At 37.7% G+C, this 24752-nt stretch overlaps 2 protein-coding genes across 6 annotated transcripts in view; one reads left to right on the top strand and one right to left on the bottom strand.

Annotated features, from left to right (window-relative positions):
* The window catches only part of LOC105499361 (integrin subunit alpha 2), a 103557-nt gene extending 95691 nt beyond the window's left edge, over window positions 1–7866 (top strand). For all 3 annotated transcript variants that reach the window (XM_011771905.3, XM_071098942.1, XM_071098943.1), the window contains 3 exons: window positions 2279–2368; window positions 5282–5398; window positions 5856–7866. In XM_011771905.3, the coding sequence (XP_011770207.1) occupies window positions 2279–2368; window positions 5282–5398; window positions 5856–5936 (288 nt within the window). In that variant the 3' untranslated portion in view covers window positions 5937–7866. The remainder of the gene's footprint in view (window positions 1–2278; window positions 2369–5281; window positions 5399–5855) is intronic.
* A 107-nt stretch (window positions 7867–7973) lies between these two features.
* On the bottom strand, window positions 7974–24481 carry LOC105499360 (molybdenum cofactor synthesis 2). 3 transcript variants are annotated; one of them, XM_011771900.3, is made up of 7 exons: window positions 24360–24481; window positions 22745–22889; window positions 17769–17896; window positions 17024–17174; window positions 15991–16114; window positions 13999–14049; window positions 7974–10396 (listed from the first exon to the last, which is right to left on the bottom strand). In XM_011771900.3, exons 2-7 carry the CDS (start codon window positions 22840–22842, stop codon window positions 10268–10270), a joined length of 681 nt encoding a protein of 226 aa, XP_011770202.2. In that variant the 5' UTR covers window positions 22843–22889; window positions 24360–24481; the 3' UTR covers window positions 7974–10267. The 3 variants fall into 3 exon arrangements, with proteins under 3 accessions (XP_011770202.2, XP_070955046.1, XP_011770203.2); XM_071098945.1 differs by lacking the exon at window positions 7974–10396 and adding an exon at window positions 10409–12712; XM_011771901.2 differs by lacking the exon at window positions 7974–10396 and having other exon boundaries at window positions 12719–14049.
* Between the last annotated feature and the right edge of the window lie 271 nt (window positions 24482–24752).

Below are 24752 nucleotides of genomic sequence, written 5' to 3'. Positions count from 1 at the left end.
TGCTTAGTTTTGCTCCATTGGTTCTTGGCTCCTTGGATTTGAGGAACAAATATTTTCAGAGCAAATTTTGCCAACTGGAAGGAACACTGACTGTTGCACATCAAAATGGATGCATGCCAGCTCTGTAAAACACATTTGGATTTTCTCGAGTTTAAGACTACATCATTTTAACTGTGAGACTTTTTAAAGTCCCTTCCCAACGATCTTCAGAAGCAGTAGTTTATTTCTGGGAGCAAACTTCCTAGAAAGTGTAGTATTTATGCCACTTTAATGTGGCTATGGTAGTTAAACTAAGGAAACACCCTTGAGATGTCAAGGTATGTCAAGTGACATACAAGGATTGGTGTCAAGTCCTACATATCTTCCTCCTTCATGAAAAGTCAAATGTTTATCCTCACCTTGCTTCCAGCAATTTAAGCAGCAAAGTGGATGTTTCTCAGACCACTTAGGAGGTCCAGTCTGAAATACGGATTTCATTTCCTGTATTTGAACCCATTGATGCACTGCCTTTTGTTGCTACCTTTTCTCTGATGTAGTGCAAGGCAACTTAACATTTCAAGTAATTTCATTACAAAGTGATTGATCAGGCCTCCAAGTTTATGATAGAGTTGCTGCCATTTGTAAGGAGAAGTCTTCTTGAATGCTAGCAGGTGCGTTCCTTCACTCTCCAGATGTGTGTGCCATGCCTACCTCTACTTATTAACCCTGTGTTAATAAGTAGGATATTGTGTGCCTGTGAGAAGGGCCTATTTTGAGAATGCTATAAGAAAAATTCTTTCATCTTTAGTCTTTGGGGATTATGAAACCAGTATTTACTTAACTGCCAGGTTTTTTCTTAAACTTAAACCATTATCAATACTCTTAATGTTTCCCCCAATAATATGTTTAAGAGACTGGTGAGCATGGTTAATTTCTGATCCAGTCATCTATCTTCAGAAAATTAACAGTAACCAGAGACTGAGCCAGTGGAAAGGAAATAAAATGCTCAGTTTTTGGAAATACAGTCTTTCTGGCTCCCAGATATTGTTTAGCAAATTACCTCATAGAGTATGTCCAATAATGTGCCCTAGTAACCAGAAAAACTGAGTCCTAGTAGCCACAGCATGTGAAAGCAGCTCTAACATCTGAGCACTGCATTCTACTTTACAGCAGCATCAGACCTAATATAGAGAAAATAGTGAAATAGACACATCAATAATGTTTCTATTGAAAAATAGACCTTTTTTTTTTTTTTTTTTTTTTTTTTTTTCTTTTTAGACGAGCCTTGCTCTGTTGCCCAGGCTGGAGTGCAGTGGCTCGATCTCAGCTCACTGCAGCCTCCGCCTCCGCCTCCCGGGTTCAAGTGATTCTCCTGTCTCAGCCTCCCAAGACTCTGGGATTACAGGCACCCACCATCACACCCGGCTAATTTTTTATATTCTTTAGTAGAGACGGGGTTTCGCCATATTGACCAGGCTGGTCTTGAACTCCTGACCTCAGGTAATCTACCCCCCTCAGCCTCCCAAAGTGCTGGGATTATGGATATGAGCCATTGTGCCTGGCTGAAAACTAGGCTCTTTTTCTGTAACTAGATGGAGGAATGAATGTAAAGTTATTTTGAATTAGGAAGTTACCAGTAACAGCAGCATAAAATATCCTTCCTACATACCTGCCCCAAATTAAGTGTTATTTGATAGAAACACTTAGGAAATCTGAAGTTATACTGATGTGATATAACAAGCCAAAAAGTTCAGGGCCATGGGTGGTCAAATTCAAGTGCACTTTCAAACAGTATTATTTTACACACATGTACCCAGAAGGAAAATTCTCTTCCCTTTTAAATGTCGGTTTTCCATTCCATTGTGTGACTTGTTCAGGTAAGTATACAAAGATGCCAAGTTTACAATTTTCTCTCATGTTATAAACTTTATTTTTAAAAACATCTGAACTATGATCTTCCAAGTTAAATTCATTTTTAAATCCTCGTTTTTCAATCCAGTTCTCAAGTTCAGATCTCCTCAGGGAGATATTTTAACCCACTCATGTCTTGAGCCCACCCCAAAAAGTAGATTTGTGGTGGCAAGGTGCAGGCATCTACATATCTTAAAATTACCCTAGGTATTTCTGACGGGCAGTCCTGTTACACAGCACCGGTTTAAACACACACAGATTCTGGACAGGTCTTCAGAACTATTTGCTCTTGTCACATTCCACCAGGAAATAAATACATAAATCATAAGCATGCCAGCTTTTCTGCATTTTCTGCTGCTAGGATAAAACATATTCCTTTATGTTCCAGTCAACGTTCCAGACAGTACAGCTAACGGCAGCTGCAGAAATCAACACCTACAACCCCGAGATATACGTGATCGAAGATAACACTGTGACGGTGAGCATATCACACCTTCCTTGTGAGCCTCAGGGTCTGTGATAGGCATTCCATTTCTAAAAGCCCGGAGTAGTCACTCTTCTCACCTACATGTATGTAGAAACATCTTACTAAAACTTTAAAGATCTGATGTTTATTACGTTGAGATTTCGGCGAGGGTGTGTGCTACTTAAAAAGTTCAGTGCTATACTTGCCCTCCTCCATGCCCCCCACCCATGTCAGCAAAGCTGGCTTTCCTAGAAGTGGTGATCCAGTGAGAAGCACAACAAAAGGGGCTCTATGTTGTTTGGGACTCCAGGGTGTCTCTTCTCATGACTAAGCCAGCAGTACCAGTTCTTCCTTTCTCCTCCTGCTTACACAAAATGGTCTGGAGCTTAGGCCACAAAACCTAATTATGCTAATTTAAATCATAAATTGTATTTTGAATAATTTTTAAAGAAAGGTACTGAACCATGCTTAATAAATAATGCATTTATTAGAGGGTTTTTAAAAATAGTTCTCCTTACAACTAGACACTGATACTGTGTGGCATGTCCATTCATTAGATCTTACTTTCTGGAGGACTATAAATGCTCCCCTTGATTTAAAAAAAAAAAAAAAAAAAAAGCTTTTACAGAGAAATGTACTTTCACAGAAAACAAAGGCTCTCTGTTCCACAAGCTGGCATGAGATAATTTTCCTTTGCACTAAATCTCTGGTTAGAATGTGCCATGTTTAGATATAGTAGGATTTCCATGCCCAGCTAATCTGCTGGCAGAGCCCTGAGCATTTTCCTCCCAATGCTTGTGTTAGGAGTTGAAAGCCAGTTTAAGAGTCTGCCCCCAAGGCCAGCTTGGCAGCTGGCCTCAGTCCACTGCTCCAGCCTACAGACTTGGTCAAAAAGTTATGGCCCCATGAACTCTGGGCCTCCTCACTCCATGCCTGAGAGTGAAGCTCACAGCACTGGGGCCCCACTCTTGTCCAGGGAAAAATGATTCCACACAACAGAGCTTACTTCTCTGCCTCTGGTTTAGGAGCCTCAGTGAAAGCCCACACCCTCTCTTCAGAGACTAGGGCCTGGAAAATCAGAAATAGAGCCAAAGGAAATGCGGACTTCAAATTCAAAATACTATGAACTTAGCATCGGGGAGAAGTATTATAGATTTTTTTTAAAAGCTCACTTTAGAAAAACAGTGTTCAGACAATATGTGAAACTCCACTGAACACTGTTTTTAGAAAGCAGTATTAAATATATTAATCGGAAATTCAAATGAACAATTTTAACAAACCCATTAGATTCTTCTTTTATTGGTTTTCTCTGCGCAATACTAATAAATAACAGAAACCAATTACTAGGTGCAAAAGTAATTGTGGTATCTGCCATTAAAATTAAAGAAAGGCTGGGAGCGGTGGCTCAAACCTGTAATCCCAACACTTTGAGAGGCCGAGGCAGGCGAATCACCTGAGGTTGGGAGTTTGAGACCAGCTTGGTCAACATAGTAAAACCCTGTCTCTACTAAAAAGACAAAAATTAGCTGAGTGTGGTGGTGCACACCTGTAATCAAAGCTACTCGGGAGGCTGAGGTAGGAGAATCACTTGAACCTGCGAGGCAGAGGTTGCAGTGAGCTGAGATTGCGCCACTGCACGCCATCCTGGATGACAGAGCCAGACTCTGTCTCAAAAAAAAAGAAAAGTAAAGAAAAAGTATTTTTAATATCAAAGACTGCAATTACTTTTGCACCAGCCTAATATTACTCAGTTGTGTCTATGAAAATTTTTTTAATCTAAACATTAATTTGGATAAATTTTTGAATAAGGTATCTAACCTAAATAATAACTTCACATGTTCTAAGTGTCTGTTATATTTATTTGAATCCCTAGCCCACTTAAAAATCTGATCCACAAAATGCTATAGTCATGGGTCCATAGGGATCTGTGGTTCCTTGGGTTAGAAAGCTGTGGAAAAGAGAGAAGAAAGCTTATGACTGCCATTAAGCAGTGAGCTACATGAATTTATCATCACTTTATTCGTAAATTTATCAAGCCTTATATTTTAGTTATTGAAGATACAAATGAAAAGAAATACAGTCGCCAAGGTCAGCTGCAAGTTTAGTGCAGCCCATAAATTATATGACAAAAAGCAGCTCATTTGCCACTGCAATTTAATGTTAAATCAAGTAAATAAAACACATATTATCCCCTTCTGTTGCTTCTACATATAGCTCTTTAGGAATATTTTCTAAAGAGAATGGTTGAGACTCTTTCCCCAATTAATTAAATTTCCCCTAATTAATTAAAAACTGAATATACAGTTTTACTGTTAAAACTCAGGGCAGCCATTCCATTACAGCATCTCAAAGATTGCCAGGAAGCAGACATAAAGAATCCTAAGTAGCCTCAAGGACAACTTTCCCACTGAAAAGGTCAACTTGACCCTTGAGATACTATTTCTACTTTTCCAACAATATCAACTTGGAATGAGGTTTAAGTGAACCTAGTATTTTAGACCCAATACAAAGCTGTGGTTTCATCACCATCAAGTTGGGTTAATGAGTTTCTTCGACTCCTCTCCCCAAAGCTGTTTGCTTTCACTTGATGATGCTTTCACTTGATTTGAATGTATGCCAGAAATGGAAGTTTCTATTTCATAAGTAAAATAAGCATCTGAGATTCTCAGGCATGAAGTAGCCACAAGACAGTGATGTAGTTAAAGGGGGGAAACTAGAAAAGTTGTATTTTTTAGCTGGATGGACTTTGCAGGAGGATTTTCTCTAAAATTGTTCTGCCAGTGTTTGAGATACGCCATCATGAGCAAATCATGTCACCTTCTAGAGCTGTAGACCTTCACTTACAGAACGAGAGAATTGGACTAGACCATCTCCCCACTTTTTTTGTGGTATTAAAATAACTCAACTGTCAACTGACATTTCCAGATTCCCCTGATGATAATGAAACCTGATGAGAAAGCCGAAGTACCAATAGGAGTTATAATAGGAAGTATAATTGCTGGAATCCTTTTGCTGTTAGCTCTGGTTGCAATTTTATGGAAGGTAAGAAAAGCTTCATATTTTAAAATACAGGGCTCCTGAAGGCCAGCCTTGAATTTGCTTACAAAACATCAACCTCAGGTTTTATATGGTACCTTCTCTATCACAAGGAGAAAAGAAATGCAAGTTTGTTTACAATTTCTTACTCATGTCATTAAAAACAACCAGTAAGGATTTTATCTTCTTTTAAACTTTCCTTTTATCCAGAGCCCTGCATGTTTTGTTCAGCTTCAAATAAGTAGACGCTGACAAATGTAGCTTTACGCAATGCAGCTGAGCTCTCTAGATAGATGTTTCCTTCTAGCGGGTGACAGATACCAGGTCATCAGTCTGCACACCTCCCTTCAGAGCCTCAGGGATTCCCAGAGGTGTGTCAGAGGACGTGCGCAGCCAAGGCGGTAGGAGGCACCTTACAAAATAAGCTACGAGTGGTAACATTTTTGTATCATCACCTTTACAGCTCGGCTTCTTCAAAAGAAAATATGAAAAGATGACCAAAAATCCAGATGAGATTGACGAGACCACAGAACTCAATAGCTGAACCAGCAGACCTACCTGCAGTGGGAACTGGCAGCATCCCAGCCAGAGTTTGCTGTTTGCGTGAATGGATTTCTTTTTAAATCCCCCCCCCCTTTTTTTTTTTTTTAAATCATGTCATAGGTAAACTAACCTGGTATTTTAAGAGAAAACTGCAGGTCAGTTTGGCATGAAGATATTGTGGGGGGTTGGGGAGGTGCGGGGAGCGGGTAGGGATATAATGGGTAAAAGACTTATTTTATATGATGGGGAAAAAAAGTAATCTTTCAACTGGCTGGCCCAGAGTTTACATTCTAATGTGCATTTTGTCAGAAACATGAAATGCTTCCAAGCATGATAACTTTTAAAGAAAAATATGATACTCTCAGATTTTAAGGGAGAAAACCGTTTTCTTTAAAATACTTGTCTTTAAACAGCAACAACAAAAGCGGAAGTGCCTGATATGTAAGTACTTCCACTTGTGTATATTTTAATGACTATTGATGTTAACAAAAACACAGGTTGTTTTTCAATTTATGCTGCTCATCCAAAGTTGCCACAGATGATACTTCTAAGTGATAATTTTATTTATAAACTAGGTAAAACTTGTTGTTGGTTCCTTTTAGAGCACGGCTGCCCCTTCCACACCCCATCTTGCTCTAATGATCAAAACATGCTTGAATAACTGAGCTTAGAGTATACCTCCTATATGTCCATTTAAGTTAGGAGAGGGGGCGATATAGAGACCAAGGCACAAAATTTTGTTTAAAACCCAGAATATAACATTTATGTAAAATCCCATCTGCTAGAGGCCCATCCTGTGCCAGAGGAAGGAAAAGGAGGACATTTCCTTTCTCTTTTAGGAGGCACAACAGTTACCTTTTAGGACTTGTTTGGGTGACTGGCAGTAACCTAGTGAATTTCTGAAAGATGAGTATTTCTTTGGCAACCTTCCTCCTCCGTTACTGAACCACTCTCCCACCTCTTGGTGGTCCCATTATTATAGAAGCCCTCTACAGCCTGACTTTCTCTCCAGTGGTCCAAAGTTATCCCCTCCTTTACCCCTCATCCAAAGTTCCCACTCCTTCAGGACAGCTGCTGTGCATTAGATATTGGGAAAAGTCACCTGTTTAATTTACACACTTGCATGAATTACTGTATATAACCTCCTTACCTTCAGGAAGCTATTTTCATTTAGTGCTAAACAAGTAAGAAAAATAAGCTCGAGTGAATTTCTAAATGTTGGAACGTGAGGGGATGTAAACAATGTAAAGTAAAACATCTCAGGATTTCATGAGAAGTTACAGATGAGGCACTGGAAGCCACCAAATTGGCAGGTGCACCCTCTGTGGCTGTCTTGTTTCTGAAGAACTTAAACTTCCACAAGAAAGAATTTGACCTAGGCAAGTTTGTTCAGAAGGTAGATCCTGAGATGATTTGGTCAGATTGGGATAAGGCCCAGCAATATGCATTTTAACAGGCACCCCAGTCACTAGGATGCAGATGGACCACACTTTGAGAAACACCACCCATTTCTACTTTTCGTACCTAATTTTCTCTGTTCCTGAGCCCCCACATTCTCTAGGAGAAACTTAGAGGAAAAGGGCACAGACACTACATATCTAAAGCTTTGGACAAGTCCTTGACCTCTATAAACTTCAGAGTCCTCATTATAAAATGGGAAGACTGAGCTGGAGTTCAGCAGTGATGCTTTTAGTTTTAAAAGTCTATGGTCTGGATTTCTATAATACAAATAGACAATCTTCCAAGAATTTGACTTGGAAAAAAATGTCAGAGGAAAACAGGTTATCTGCCCATGTGCATATGGACGACCTTGACTGCTCTGGCCCAGCCCCTATGTTGGCAGTCCAGGGCTGTCTGTACTGTTTACAGAATTACTTTGTAATTGACAACACAAAACAAACAAGAAAAGGCATAAAATTCCAGGGTTTTATAGAAAAAATAGCATGGTATTCTCTAGTTAGGTATGCCAGAGTCCAATTCTTTTAACAGCTGTGAGAATTCGCTGTTTTGTTCCAACGAAAATTTTATTTAAAAAAAAAAAAAAAAAAAAAAAAGACTAGAGAAACTAGTCATTAACTTGATAAAGAATATTTAACAGCTAGTGATGCTGGTGTGTGCCTGCAGCTCCAGCTACTTGGGAGACTGAGACAGGAGGATCGCTTGAGTCCAGGAGTTCAAGTCCAGCCTAAGCAACATAGCAAGACCCTGTCTCAAAAAAATGACTATTTAAAAAAACATTGTGGCTGGGAACAGTGGCTCACACCTGTAATCCCTACACTTTGGGAGGCTGAGGCCAGTGGATCATGAGGTCAGGAGTTTGAGACCAGCCTGGCCAATATAGTGAAACCCCATCTCTGCTAATAACACAAAAATTAGCTGGGCGTAGTGGCAGGTGCCTGTAATCCCAGCTACTCGGGAAGCTGACGCAGGAGAATCACTTGAACCTGGGATGCGGAGGCTGCAGTGAGCCGAGATCGTGCCACTGCACTCCAGCCTGGGCGACAGGGCAAGACTCCGTTTAAAAAAAAAAAAAAAAAAAGAGTTAGTACTGTATATATAAATACTAGCTTTTCAATGTGCTATACAAAGAATTATAGCACATCCTTCCTTTTATTTTACTCTGTCTCACCTTCTTTAGGTGAGTACTTCCTTAAATAAGTACTAAACATACATATACAGAACTTGAAAACTTTGGTTAGCCTTGCCTTAGGTAATCAGCCTAGTTTACACTGTTTACAGGGAGTAGTTGAATTACTATAAACCATTAGCCACTTGTCTGTGCACCATTTATCACACCAGGGCAGGGTCTCTCAACCTGGGCACTACTGTCATTTGGGGCCAGGTGATTCTTCCTTGCAGGGAATGTCCTGTACCTTGTAGGACAGCAGCCCTGCCCTATAAGGTATGATGTTTAGCAGCATCCCTGGCCTCTAGCTACTTGATGCCAGAGCATCCTCCCCCTGCAGTCAGGACAATCAAAAAATGTCTCCAGACATTGTCAAATGCCTCCTGGGGGGCAGTATTTCTCAAGCACTTTTAAGCAAAGGTGAGTATTCATACAAGAAATTCAGGGGAAAAAACATTTTTTAAACAAAAGCTATGTGTTCCTATTCAACAATATTTTTGCTTTAAAAGTCAGTAGAGGGCATAAAAGATGTCAAATTCAAATTTCCATTTCATAAATGGTATACAGACAAGGTCTACAGAATGTGGTAAAAACTTGACTGCCACACAAGGCTTATAAAATAGTAAGATAGTAAAATAACTTATGAAGAAACTACAGAGATTTAAAATTGTGCATCACTCATGTCAGCAGCAAAATAAGAACTCCTAACTGGACAGAAATTTTTCTAGCTAGCAATGTTATTTTTGTAAAATAGTTATCAAAAATTATCTTCAAAATGTGAAGAGTAAAGAAAATAAAGCCAATTTATTATAGTCACACAAGTGATTATACTAAAAATTGTTATAAAGTGTATAATTTTATAATGTATTTACCTGTCCTGATATATAGCTATAACCCAATATATGAAAATCTCAAAAATTAAGACATCATCATACAGAAGGCAGGATCCCTTAAACTGAGATCCCTGATCCATCTTTCATATTTTAATTTCCACACATAAAACAATTATATAAAAAACTTTGTAGGACTATGCCCTTTTGTGTATGCATACCCATTTTAACCAATTTGAAAAGTTAATTTAAAATCTAGAGGTGAATGAGAAACATGGGGGAAAAGTGTGAAATAAGTGAAAATATTAACTATTTCTTTGAACTCTAAAGACTGAAACTGTAGCCATTATGTAAATATAGTTTCATAAGTACCTGTTTATTTTGGCAGATTGTCAAAATATGAATGTATATATTGCATAACTATGTTAGAATTGTGTATATTTTAAAGAAATTTTCTTGGATATTTTCCTTTATACATAATAGATAAGTCTTTGTTCAAATGTGTTTGATGTTTTTGATTACATGTGTTTTGCCTCTTTACTTTCCACAAAAACTATAAAAATAAATGCATGTTTGTACGAAGTTGCAGAATTCATTTGATTTACGAGAAACAAAAATTAAAATGTTGTCAACATAAACTAGTTAATAGCTTTTCTCATATACAAGTATAACAAACAGAAAAGTTTCATTAATTGTAAGCCACTCTTTTCATACCACATTATTGAATATTGTTACAATTGTCTGGAAAATAAAGTTATTTTCTTTGGACTTTTACAAGTTATATATTTTACTATTTTTATCTTATACATTCACTTTGCTCACATCCAAGACTCAATTTAAAAAGACTGAGGCTATAATTTGCCATAGTTGTCCAGTCTATGTTTCTAGCAGTGACCACAGGATGTTTTGTAGGACTCTTAAACTGCCTTCAAAGTTTTGAGACAGCAGAAAGCATTGTTCCTCAAAGTGTGGCCCATGGACAGACGGTGCTGCATCACCTGAAGCCTGTTAAAAACACAGATCTCAGGGGCCACTCAAAACTATTCAAGTCAAATTGGAAGTTCTACAGCATCCCCAAGTGATTCATATTGCATTGAAGTTGAGAAGCACTGCTCTAAAGCTCTAAAGCACAACTTACCTCTTGAAATAAAATGTGTGCTTTGAATAGAGAGGGAAAAAAAAATCAGCCAAACTGCTGCAACATGCAAAAGCAGAGTCATCTGCATAGTTGTTTTTTTTTAAAAAAATAGTAGTAAGCAGGAGGGTTTAAATATTTTTAAAGAGCATGCTGAAATAAATGTGTTGAAGTTATAAAATAAGTACACGTTGGGCTCACAGACTGCCATCGCTGTACAGATGGCAGAGTAATGCAAAGATGGGGTGGAAAGTGAGTGTGTGCTGCCATAAATAGTGATGCACCAGCATCTCCATTCATGTCTACAGTGCTGTCTCACAGGCCTCCCTGCCCATCGCAGTTGTGTTGAGCCGTCTCAGGAGGGCAGCTCACTGCAGCACAACCATCAATAAGTGCATCTGCTGTATCTCTCACATTCAAATACAATCTTGGAGAGCTGAGTGTGGGAATTGCAGCTACTTGGGAGGCTGAGGCAGGGAGGATCCTTTGAACCCAGGAGTTCAAGGTCAGCAACATAATGAGACTCCCCCTCCGCCATCTCTTAAAAAAATAAAATGTTACAGAAAAAGAGCACTACATTTTATTTCTTTTTCACAGAGCAGGTTAGGAAATGCTGTCAAAAAACCTGTATTAAAGCAATCATTTTGTCCCATAGAATTAACTGGAAAATAATTGTACACTTACTTTTTAAAAAGTACTTTTATTTATTCTACATCACTTGTTAAAAACTACAAATTGCATTTTTAAAAACTCCTTCCTCATCATCATCTTTTAATATTTTTAAAGTGTCAAAGATTGGACATCATCTTACACAAAATCAGGGCCTAATTTTCATTTAGGAACCACTACAGCCTGACTTTAAAGAAAATGGCTACTAAACTGAACTTTTGATTCTATGCAAAATTAAATCTAAGACTCAAGTTGCTAAACGCAACTTTACTGTAACTTTTACTATGGCCCTGGCTCTACCGCCCTCTGCTGGATGGTCCACCTAACTACATCACACAAGTCATTCTTAAGAGAGATCTTTACTGTACCAGGTGCTCAGTAACTATGTAAGATGTCTAAATCACTAATTTCTCAAAAAAGATGAAAATATATTGTGACTCTATACATCATATCCAAAGGACAAAAATATCCACAAAATAAGTCACTCATTGAATATCTGCTGTTACTTTCATTTAAACATGATAAAAATCAATTTCATTTTACCACTTGTTCAAAAATACTTGAAACATAAAGAATTTGTATTTCCTATTTCTTGAGTGAATTTACATAGCAATCATGCAAAGTCATGGCTTTAAAGTGACCATGAAACACTGCAGGCAATCTGATTAAAGGCTATTTTTTAAATATATATTACTCTTCCAGTTACTTGAAGACAAGTTACAGAGATGGAAAAGCTACCTATCAGAGTGATAGTAGCCCCTTAATACCTGAAGCACCAATTAACTCTGCAATTCCTAAGTAAGCAAGGGTCAGGAGAGATCCTATCTAAGTCAAGTGCAATGCACTAAAATCTTTCAAGGCCATTCCATCCCAGTTCTGGCATGCCCCAGGTTAACTCCTTAACCTCTCTATTGTAGACTTTAAAAGCATAACAGTCTCAGTTCCAAACTTAGAATAAAGCCTACTTACTGAAGGCATGATTCTTTTAAAATATAAAGAATGTTCTATGTTCTTTAAAAACATAAGGAACTTCTAAAGAAATATTTAAGTAAGAAAATCTTGAAATCCACATATACCTATCAACATTGCATATGACAAAATAAACATCCATTTAACAACCTATGTACAAAATCCTAGAAATATCTACAGTGACCCAGTAACCCCATGATAATGTGCTTTCAGATATAATCAACAGCCAACACCCACCCCTGCTCTCCAATGGGGACAGGCTGAAGCTCGATGGCAAGCACAGAGTGACACTGAACTGAGAGGGTAAGGCTGAACCGAACCCGGCAGAGGAAACAGGCAACCCAAACCCGGCAGAGGAAGTAGGCGAAGGGTTTGTCTGCCCTTCCAGTATCCTTCTGGACCAATCTCTCCAGAAATAAGCATCAACTGATGTAACCAGGTGATTCCTAAAGTCAGTGTGGCTGTCCTGTGGGTCCCAGCCACAGATAAGATGCAGAGTGTTCCCCGAGGTATTTTAGGTTGGTAGAAAAAGATCACTGGGTGGGTGCCTGGCACAAAATAGTCATTCAATAAATATTAGTTGAATAAATGGATTCCTTAGGTAAAAGATGTTTTCACTAGATATAACAAATAGGATTACTAGGTTTCTTATTTGCCCAAACATAAGAAAAAAATCCTTCAATCTAAGTGTCTGAAAGTATACCTTTTGTTCTTAATATGCATAATGCAAATTTTGTGATGATGACAACTGCCCAAATTGTGCTAGTATTTTATTATTTTATGAGCTATATGTTTACTTGAAATTTGCTGAGAGTAGATCTTAAATATTCTCACCACACAAAAGAAGGGACTACGTGAGGTGAGGAATATGTTAATTAGCTGGATTGTGGTAATCATCTCACAATGTATATGTATATCAAAACATCATATTGTATACTTTAAATATATACAATTTTTGTCAAGTATACCTCAATAAAGCTGGAAAAAATTTTTAAGAAATATATGGGACTTATATATACAAGTCTATCAAAATACTATAAAGCTTAACCAACTAAAAATTAGGGCATTGTTTACCTAAACATTTTAACACAAACCACGTAAATTTCCTAAAACACAAAATCATAACACGTATTTATGACAATTTTGTCCTGATTTGTATATTAATACAAAATTAACAACTAATAAAAACAAAGTTTTCTGGTAAGATTATAGATTCTAAAATCCCAGAAATCTCCATAGTAAGAACTATTTTAGGCAATTTTTAAAAAAAGAAAATACTATTTTTAAACTTTTGAAATCGATTTTAGTTTATTATTTTTAATATATTTCTGAAAATATGTATCAAGACTGTCTGATAATGATTTTTTAATACTTTCCAGTTCTGCCAACATTCCTGTCATGCATCCTTGATAATAACACTCTCCCTGAACCCGGACGGCGGTGGTGAAGTGGGGCTGGTGGGGGAGTATCTTTCTGAGTCAGTTAAAGTCACTGAGGAGGGCCCATACCTCAATGTGAGTTTGAGTTACAATTAGAAATTAGTCATGGAAGGACATGTCTACCACAGACATCTTTCCTCACTTTTAAATTATTCCATTTCTTTCCTACAGTCCTCCTTCTATCTTTAGTTCCATTTCAAATAACCCTTCATCCTACATATCCATTTATCTTGCTTCCTTTTTCCTCCTTTTGTCCCACTAGTATAACATAAGAGACTGTGCTTCAGTAAACTATCCTAATGTGGAGAGAAAAAAATCAAAATGTGATCAATGATCATAGTTTAACAAAGTTAAGATTGCAGGCTCTAAAAGCTAAGTGATTAATTGTTGGATACCCAAAAGCACTCTTTGTTTCCTTTCCAAGATGATGACTCTTCATAAATTTCCTAAAACACAAAATCATAACAGGTATTAAAAATAGACCATTCTAATATATGAATATCAAATACATTTGAATAAATCAGGCAAACGAATATCACATCTATTTCAATGGCTCCTCTTTCAACAATCCATTAGACATTTGTATAAGGCACTGAGAGCAGAAAAATGAATGGACATGTTCTCTACATTTAAGGACTCTCAACACAACTGCAAAAATAAGAGACAAGAAGCTATAGCAAAACAGGGTACAACCACAGAAGGAAATAAACAATTAATTCTATTTGGGGTCATGATGAGAGACATCATGGGCAAGGTTACATAGGGGAAGACAGACGGTTACATAGGGGAAGATACATAGAAGGTCTTTAGTTTCAAACATTTTTTTTTCTTTCCAAACACACCTACTACTTCAACATTTCTAAATATGCTTTTCCAAAGGCAAATATCTTCATTAGCTGTTAAATTATGTGATCACCTCTCAGAAGTTCTTAAACAAGTTTGAGCTGCACTCTGGTATGAGTTGTTCTGTGATGTATGCACTCTACCTACCTGCCACCCTTCCCTATATCACAGATGATCTCAAAGCACAGGCCAAGACTAGAACCAGACTAGAAGTTACATAGTTTGTAGAAAGGAGGGGTAAGAAAAACATATCACTTTTTCTTCTCACTCTCTAGTCACATTCCATTTCTGTGGGGAGAGGAATTCAAATTCAACTGTTCTCTGAACTCCTGCACTTCGTCCGACTCTCTATGGACAAACAAAAGCAAAATACGAAGCCCAGCTAGTCCTCAAAGCATGAAAACAAGAATATGCCCCAACTCCTGCTCATTACCTGTATTTCTGGGGTTGCTCCCATCTACTTTCTGTCCACTGACTGTGCACCCTTTCCTCCCTGGTAAAGAAAGCTACCCCTGCCTCTCAGGCTTGCAGCTCTTCCTACCTCTCCCTCTCTGGGGGTCTGCCTCCTGTTCTGTCAAAATTGTGTCAGCCTTGTTGATAGCAAGGGAACAATACATCTGAGCTTCACTAAGTTTCTTTTCACATATTTTATCCTCTAATCCCTATGTATTCTCTTACAACAATGGGCTTCAATTTTATTCTGAAAACATGGTCACCAAATTTCTCAGGCCCTGGTTATGAGTCTAACTTGCTTAGTTCTACCACTGACTGAGGCAGGTCCCCTGAGAAGGAGGGGAGAAGTGCCCTTTAAACGCCTTGGCTCTCTGCTCTGGTCTTTTGATCTACTGAGCTGTTCATTAACTCTTCCGCTCTGCTGACAGCCACAATGCTGAAGGCAATTCTAGACAATTCTAGACATTGAATGTGCAACCACAGAACAATCCCACTGTTTAAATGTTACTACACCAGAGGAGAAACGAGGGAGTTGGGCCTTTTCATCCCGTCAGAATGCTCTATTTAACCAGAGAATTACTTGCCCTTATTGACAGAAAACATGCCAGAAGTTCCTATTTCTGTTTTTAAACCCACTCACTGTGCATTTTCTCACAGGGAGCAATATCTCACCATTTTTTTTTTTTTTTTTTTCCCTAAAAAGGACCTCTAGGAAAAGCCTCTTTCACCTTAAGGAATTTCTATTTTAGCCACCACCTAAATAGCTAATGCATTATTCTCACTCTCCAACAGAAAGATCCTCTAATTCAAGGGAATTACAATCCAAGAGAAATAACTTCATATATTAACCTCTCCAACAGTCCAGACCAAGAATTCTCACTGTTACCACTTGTTGAGGCTTACTTTGTGCCATGCATTCTTTGGGGCACATATTTTTCATGCTTAACAAATCTTGGAAAGAAGATATTTCACAGATAAAGAAAACAAGATACTACAGTTAGTAAAAAGTCCATGAATATGGGGGGGTTTATCTAAAAATTCCTGAGAGAAATCAGGCCCACATAGTAAAATGTATTATTTTCTTAACTTACCTTTTTCCATATGGGCACCTTGGCTTTTAAAGTATCAATGGCATAGCTCACAGCTTCAAGAGATGCAGCTCTGTGGGCTGAGGACACAGCAATGATTATGCTTGCTTCTGACACTGGAACCAAGCTTTAACAAGATGAAGAGAAAAAATCACTATCACCTCTGAATCTATGTGTTAAAAAATCTGCTGGATAGATGAAAAAAAAAAAAATCCAGGTATGCAGTCTTAGAATTATACTGTAGTTCTATTTTACGTAAACATCCAGTTAGAAAAGAGTAGTTCATCGCAGTAGCATTCAGCAGAGGCAGCAGATGAAGCTGATGCTACAGCTAATTTGTTAGACTCTATCCACTAAACACTTCTGATGGGCACCAAGGGAAATCCTTTCACTGATAACAGCAAACGCCTGACTCAAACAAACAAGGCACAGTGCCAGGTAATGCCTAGAGATACAAAGTTATGTCCTAATGAGTATAATACAAAATTTAAAATAATAAATGTCAAATAATAGGAGTGATAATATTAACCATTAATAAAACTACTGGTTATTAATAACAAACTAGTAACTAATAGAGTATGACAGATAAAGTCTCAATTACTGGCTTCTTTTTAAAGCCAAGAACTCTTTAGGGGAACAAAAAGGCAAACCACTTTAATGACTTTCAGAGGCATTTATATCAAAAAGAATCTGTCACAGATTGTCATATAAACAGACTCCAGACCACAAAACAACTCTCAAAAGGCCTCAAGGCCTTTAGCACACATTAGCACAGGCCCGTAGGCCAAGGGCCTGAAAGTCTTGGCATAGGTGCACTTTGTTATAGTAACAGAGGCAACAAGAGCTCTCCCAATATCAAAACCCACCAGGCAGTCACTAAAGGTACTAACAGCCATCCCTATTGTCCTCCAAAAATAATACGTGAATGTTCCTGTCATAGTAATACAGAATTCCTAAGAAAGATTCAAGAATCAGAGTTAGTACAAAGATGGAAAACAACTATACTTAACTTTTAAATTGATAAAGGAAATCATACCCAAGTCTATGGAACACTGCTATGTGTTTGACTGGCCATTTCTGCCTAATGTCACTACAAATCTTTTTGACTTCGTTTTTCGCCATGGGTAGATACGCTTCATATTCTAAGCTAATGACTTTCTTCCCTTCAAAGTTATTTCTTGTAGTCCCTTTAAAAATAAAAAAAAATAGAAAGAAAAAGAAAACAATTAAAATAAGATTTTTCCCTACAAAAGAAATAGTATGTTAATAAAAAAGGATTATTTTTAATAGTAAACAAGCAGCATACGAATTCTTCTAAAACTACTTTGAAATCTTCTAAAAACAAAATTTGATTAGGAAAATAAAACAGATAATCACAAAGATGATAAGGAAATAAAACAGCACTGATTAATCAAGCTTATTAAAAACACTCACCTGGCAAAGCAGGCAATATTCCTCTTCTAACAGATACTTAAAAGGAAAACATTTATGTTCCCAGGACTCTCAAGTACATTTATACCTTCAATTTTGGAAAATCTAGAATTCTTTCTCCTAACAATGGCTTTTATCCTACTTTTCAAAATGCCTTGTAATTTAATATAGGTTAATTTGAAGGTTACTAAAACAAAACAAGAACTACAAAAAACGTCTACCCACCATCATGGGTAATCTTGGTTTAAAGTTCAGTATTTCAAACTCCTCCGTTAACACTGAACATGGAAAGCACATGGTAATTTCTATTGTCTTGTGCAGTGATAGATGCAATGAAAATTAACACTCACCTACAAATAGAGATACTGCACCACAGAGCGGAGACATCACCAACTGTGAGACTTCATCTACTGAAAGTTTCTCAGCAGTAAAGTTTATAACGTCTTTAGATTTCTCTTCAACTTCATCTATATCTTTCCTAGAAATAACACGTTAGTAAACCTTAACAAAAGTCCTAGGGGTAAAACACTCAACAACTTATAGGCTCTTTCAATTTATATTTTTTTCTACATTATGTCGATGTAAAAAGAAGAGGTTGTGGCACAAAATATAAAGAGTTTACATGAGCCAAGACAAGGATAGCGGGCCAGGATACTTCTAAGATACCTCGGGGAGTTCCCTTGGGGAGCATTCTCTCAGCCTTTGTTGCAAGCAGGTTTTTAAAGGCAAAGGGAACAAGAAGTGGGCTGATACAATGATACAAAGTTTCACCAAGAATTCTCACAGGCGTACAGAGATAATGTTGATCACGGATTGGCTGTACACTATTGAACTATAGGGTGGGTATAAATCAGAGTGTCCAGTATATGGATTTTATGGTTTCTTAGCTTCAGCTAGTCTGCAGCCCTCATAAGTGGATTCAAGGGACCAGTGGCTCACACCTGTAATCCCACCACTTTGGGAGGCTGAGGCGGGTGGATCATTTGAGGTCAGGAGTTCGAGACCACCCTGGCCAACATGGTGAAACCCCGTCTCTACAAAAACTCCAAAAATTAGCTGGGCAGTAGTGGCATACGTCTATAATCTCAACTACTTGGGAGGCTGAGGCAGGAGAATTGCTTGAGCTTGGGAGGTGGAGGTTGCAGTGAGCTGAGATTGATAATGCCATTGCACTCCAGTCTGGGCGACAGAGTGATACCCCATCTCAAAAAAAGGAAAAAAGAAAAAGAAAAAGGTAATGATGCAGCTTAAGAGGGAGTGACATGACTGCCATTTCATTCCAGTGCCTTTCAGTGCCTCTTAATTTAATGTTTTATCTGAGGGGCTCACATTCCTCAGATAAAAAGTTTCTTTCCTTTTTTTCCCGACCATTAGATGTGTCAGGAGGCATGATTTGATCTGAATGATAAAAATAAGCAAGCGTAAAAATTAGCAAAACTCAATTATGTATATAAATATTCATAATGAATCAGGCATGACATAAAAAGTAATCCATCATTAACATGATCACTAAAATATAATCTATCTCAATGCCAATATATTCCAAATTCTGTAATTGCTATTCATATCTCCCATCAAGGTACAGTGGAGGTTACTGCCACTTTCACCTACATGCCCATCCCCTCTCACCACTGTGGTACCAAGCACTACACCTAAAGCTGCCTTTTTCTTTATGCAACAAAAAAGAGAGAACAGAAGTGACAGTGATTCTACCGGAACTGGGTTCCCTTCACAACCTGGCAAAACCCCAGGTAAGTGAGGAAATAAGGGAATGAACTGCACACTTATTTACCAGGTATTGTGCAAAGCCCTTTGCCATGCATTTCTCATTTAATTCCTCAAACATTACTACATACTAAGGGCCAGAGACTAGGGCCAGGCACTAGGTATCAACCAGGGGAAAGAAGCACAAGCTCCTTTCCTCAGGGTGCTCACATTCAAATAGGAGAAACGAAGCATTACAGGAGAAACTCAGAATTACAAATAGGGATAACTCATGGAAATAAACAGGCTTCAGAGACAGAACCTGGGGTCTGGGGGAGATTTCTCTCAAGAGGCTGTATGAAAACTTGCGACCTGAAAGATAAGGAGGAAGTCTTGTAAAGAAACCAGGGCACAGGCCCCCAGGCAGTGAGAGGGAGTGGCCAATGCCAAGGCTCTGGGACAAGAAAGGGTGTGATGTGCTCCAGAACCTAGAACGAACGGAGAGAACAGGACAGGCTGAGGCTGAACAGATAGGCAGAATCTTGCAGGCAATGAGGAATATAATTATTAATCCTGTAAGATTTCATCTGAATTGAAAGATGAGAGAAAGAAGGCTCAGAGAATTTAAGGAACTCACTCAAGGTGCTGAAATTCCAACCAAGGAGTCTTAGTTAAGCCAATGTTCTTTTTCCTATCTCCTTTCCACCACAGTAACAGCACTATTCTTTATATATCACTGGATTCCAGGATTTTTCATCTGCTGCACAAGCCACCTAAGTGTCTTCCACCTCTTTTCCTTGCAAGAAAATATAGGTAATACAAATATGGTCTATGAGCTTCAAATCATACTGAGTTCCCACAACTTCTGATTTTACAAGACTACTGAAAGCTAGCTGGCAGGTTTTAAAAATGCATAACGCCAGTCTTGCCAAACACATTAAAGTAACACACAATGCTTTTGAGTAATCTTCGTAACCTTTTCAAAGAACAGCTGTAATTACCACAATACCCCTTTAATGGCAACCTATAGTTTTCTGAATAAATTCCAAATTTCAAAAAATCCAAATTCCACCTCCTGAAATCATGGTGGTGATATGGTGACCACAGTTTCTAAATAGCATTGAGATACATATCTGACAACAGATTCTTCTACTGTGTCCAGATAGTAGGCCTGAGAAAGAAGCCTAGTGTCGACATGAGGGGCAATCTGCTTTACAGATTGATTCTTCATTTCTTGTGGCACTGCCCTCCAGGAGGGTGGGCAAAAAATGGGTAAAAAAGATAAAAAGCCATCCTTGACTTGTTCCTTTCTTTAATGGAACCAAGTTTTTGCCATTAAGTATGATACTTACTCCTGATTTTGAATAAAAATCCTACCAAATTAAGAAAGTCTTCTTTCATTCCTAACTGACCAAGAGTTTTTATTCAGGCATGACTGTTAATTTCTACTGAATTTGTTCTTCAGTTGACAATAAATTAAGCCTTATTCTGTCTGTACTTATAAGAAGCCTGATCTCTCCAGACTATACTGAACAATGTTCTTGAACATTATCCGACTTGAATATGGACTAAGTTGTTTAGAAAGATGACAAGGTAGCATGGGTAGAAGAGCCACCTGCAACGAAGCCATAACAATAAACCTATTTTCCTTTAGTCCTGGACAATGGTAAGCTTTCTTTTCAGGCATTACTAGCTGTGTAATTTTTTTACATTTCTCCGTGGCCAGGAGAGCTATCATCTAGTATTAGTAAGTGTGGTTGGAAAAAAGTACAGAGACAGTCCAATAATATGAATTCAAATGTTGTCTCTTGAAAAGCTCTTGAATCCTCAGCAAAAAGAACAAAGCTGGAGGCATTACGCTACCCAACTTCAAACTATACTACAGGGCTACAGTAACCAAAACAGCATGGGACTGGTACAAAACAGGACACATAGACAAATGAAACAGAACCCAGAACACAGAAATAAAGCTCCACAGCTACAACTATCTGATCTTCGACAAACCTACAAAAACAAGCAATGGGGAAAGGATTCCCTATTCAATAAATGGTGCTGGGATAACTGGCTAGCCATGTGCAGAAGACTAAAACTGGACTCTTTCCCTACACCATATACAAAAATTAACTCAAAATGGATTAAAGACTTAAATGTAAAACTGAAAACTAGAAAAACCCCAGAAGACAACCTAGGCAACACCATTCTGGACATAAGAAGCAGCAAAGATTTACAGAAAGCAATTGCAGCAAAAGCAAAAATTGACAAATGGGATCTAATTAAACTAAAGAGCTTCTGCACAGCAAAGGAAGCTGTCAACAGAGTGAACAGACAATGTACAGAATGGGAGAAAATTTTGCAAACTGTGTCTGACAAAGGTCTAACATCAGCATCTCTAAGGAATTTTTTAAAATTTATGAGAAAAAACAACCCCATTAAAAAGTGGGCAAAAGACATGAACAGGAACTTTTCAAAAGAAGACAATCATATGAAAAGAAAGCTCAACATCACTGATCATTTGAGAAATGCAAATCAAAACCACAATGAGATACCATCTCACACTAGTCAGAAGAGCTATTATTAAAATAACAGATGCTGGCAAGGATGTGAAGAAAAAGGAATGCTTATACACTGCTGCAGGGAGTGTAAATTAGTTCAACCATTGTGGAAGACAGTGTGGCCTAGAGACTGAAATACATTCAACCTAGCAATCCCATTACTGAATATATGCCCAGAGAAATATAATCGTTCTGTCATAAACACACATGCACACGTATGTTCACTGCAGCACTATTCACAATAGCAAAGACATGGAATCAACCTAAATGCCCATCAATGGTACACTGGGTAAAGAAAATGTGGTACATATACACCATGGAATACTATGTAGCCATAAGGAAGAACAAGATCAAGTTTTTTGCAGGGACATGGACGGAGCAGGAAGCCATTATCCTTAGCCAACTAATGCAGGAACAGAAAACCAAATACCGAATGTTCTCATTTATAAGTGGGAGATAAATATTGAGTACACGTGGACACAAAGAAGGGAACCATAGACACCGGATCCTACTTGAGGGTGGAGGGGGGGAGGAGGGAGAGGATCGAAAAAATAACTGATGGGCACTAGACTTAATACCTGGGTGACAAAATAATCTGCACAAGAAACCGCCATGATACACGTTTACCTATATAACAAACCTGCACATGTATTCCTGAACTTAAAAGTTAAATAAATTCTTTTTAAGTTGGCTCTTTCACTTATTAGCTATGTGATTAGCTATGTCATCAAAGGCAAGGTTTTTAAGTCCTCTGAATTTGTTTTTCCACCTGCAAAATATGGATATTAATATGTCACTGTGCCTGACACGTAAGATCTCAATAAACCATGTTAAATGAAACATATCAAACTGGTATGTCTATTGTAATTAAACAGCTTACAATAGACTTGATGCAGAGATGGTGGTAGATATTCATAAATTTATTGGCACCAGTGAAGAGTTGCCGCATCAATAAAGATTTGGTACAGAGAGACTTACAAAGAATACACATTAACAGCAAACCACATACACTTTATCATCTGTATGATCCTTCCCCACACAACTGATTAAGAAAAACAAATCTCACATACCTAGACGGCTCAAAAGCACTATCCTCCACTAATGGGGGGGATAACGGCAATTTCGTCTCCCGGTTGAAGCAGGAGGAGCTGATCTCCAAGCTCGACATATTCTTGATGAACAGCAAATATTATCTGATTTCTAACATCAGCCAATCTAAAGGGAAAAAAGTATGACTCAAAGCATCAATGCTATGATAGACCTCCAATCTCTTCAGCTGCAATTAGAGATATTACCTAGATATAATTATATAAAGCATCACCTGTAAAATTACCAATTAAATTTACACATAGTACATGGAGAAAGGACATATCCACTAAAGAACATACTTATACACCACAAAGATACGTTAAACTGCTGCTGTCAACTCTTTATTGGATGTTGTATGCCTTGGGGAATTAAACAACAAAAAAATGCACAAAAGACCCACCAGAGTGGAGGCAACACTCAAACCAGGTCAAAAGAAAAGTTTCCGTACATGGCCTTTCCAGTGTCTTTCTACCAGTACATGGCCTTTCCAGGATCCTTCTATCAGTACATGGCCTTTCCAGGATCCTTCTATCAGTACATGGCCTTTCCAGGGTCCTTCTATCAGTACATGGCCTTTCCAGGGTCCTTCTATCAGTACATGGCCTTTCCAGGGTCCTTCTATCAGTACATGGCCTTTCCAGGGTCCTTCTATCCATGTGTACAAGCCTAAGTATAGCCGCCCACAAACTATGCCTGTACACATTATCCTACCCAAATATGGATTAAGTTGCTTAGAAAGATGAAAAGATGGCATAGGTCATAGAGCCACCTGCAACACAGCTTTACTAGCTGCTCCTTTATACCTGAACAACGGTAAGCTTTCTTTTCAGGCTCAGTGAAAATGTATACAAGACCAGCTGTCTCCCTCCAGGTAAAGCAGAACAGGAGATTCCACTGTGTTTCACTGATTATCAGGCCACTGTAAGGGCAACTTAAAAGATATGAAATCATGAAGTAGTTTCCTTTAAAACATATATTGTGGAGTATCTTTTACACAGAATTAGGCTTAAACAAATATACAAGCTTAAGTCACACAATGAATATTCCTGAATCACCCTCAAATAAGTCACTTTTATATTCTGTTTCAAAAAGAACTTGAAGTGAGAATGACAGAAGTAAAATTATAGCTTTTCAAGAACCAGAAAAAAAAATTAAATATTACAAAAACTCAAATTCATCAGCATCTAGGATTTGTTGTAACTCATTTTTTTTTTAATCTTAGAAATATCTATGTTGAGCTCTCTAAAGAGAGGGAGAACAAAATGTTTAAAGCACACATTTTTAATTGAATTTGTAACAAATTCATTTAATGTTATAAAATTGCAGAAGTGACATGTGCAGTGTTTTGTAAATCATTAAAGAGAATATAATCATATCCCTCTGGGGTTCACTGTGTTTTGGGGTAAAATATCTTTAACCTTTCTTAAAATACGGTGCATATTTAGAGTTTTTCAGTAGTTCCAAAAAAATACAACTAACGATTCTTTTTGACATTAAGCACGGAAATTGAAATTAACCTTATTTTTACTTTTATCATTTATGCATTTTGAAAATATTTAAGTGTTACTCATATGCATTCTACAAATGTTTCACTACCCAGGATGTCGAGTTTCTATCTCCTTCCACAGCTGCAACGCTCTTATTTCTTGCGGCACAGAAATGGTCTCTGAACGAACTCCTGTTATTTCAGCACTTTTTGCAAAATACAATACTTCAACCTGAAAGTAAAGAAAATGCTTTTAATAACAACTCATACTCTTTTTCTCTCAATGTTGAGTAGTTTTCTCATTTTCCAAATGTATTGCTTTAATCAAAGATAAATTTTATAAAGAAAACTAAATAACCCGTAAAAAAATTTCATTATATCTACAAGTTCAAATTCTGAAAACTTGTTGTTTTAAAAATAATTCAGACTAATTTCTGGATGCCTTTTAGTTTTATAAACTTAAGTGTGCCATCATTAAAATCCTAAGTATTTATCTTCTATGA

The sequence above is a fragment of the Macaca nemestrina genome, chromosome 6 (genome assembly GCF_043159975.1).
Source record: "Macaca nemestrina isolate mMacNem1 chromosome 6, mMacNem.hap1, whole genome shotgun sequence".
NCBI lineage: Eukaryota > Metazoa > Chordata > Mammalia > Primates > Cercopithecidae > Macaca > Macaca nemestrina.
This window is presented reverse-complemented; position numbering and strand designations above follow the sequence as displayed.

What these genes read in the sequence shown, in the direction of transcription:
- LOC105499360 (XM_011771900.3), bottom strand. Translation starts at nt 22,842, where the DNA reads ATGTCGAGCTTGGAGATCAGCTCCTCCTGCTTCAACCGGGAGACGAAA. An exon ending in AGTGCTTTTGAGCCGTCTAG is followed by an intron (nt 17,897 to 22,744) that starts GTATGTGAGATT and finishes TGTTATTTCTAG; the next exon opens with GAAAGATATAGATGAAGTTG. An exon ending in GAAACAAAGAGTGCTTTTGG is followed by an intron (nt 10,397 to 13,998) that starts GTATCCAACAAT and finishes TGTTTTTAACAG; the next exon opens with GCTTCAGGTGATGCAGCACC.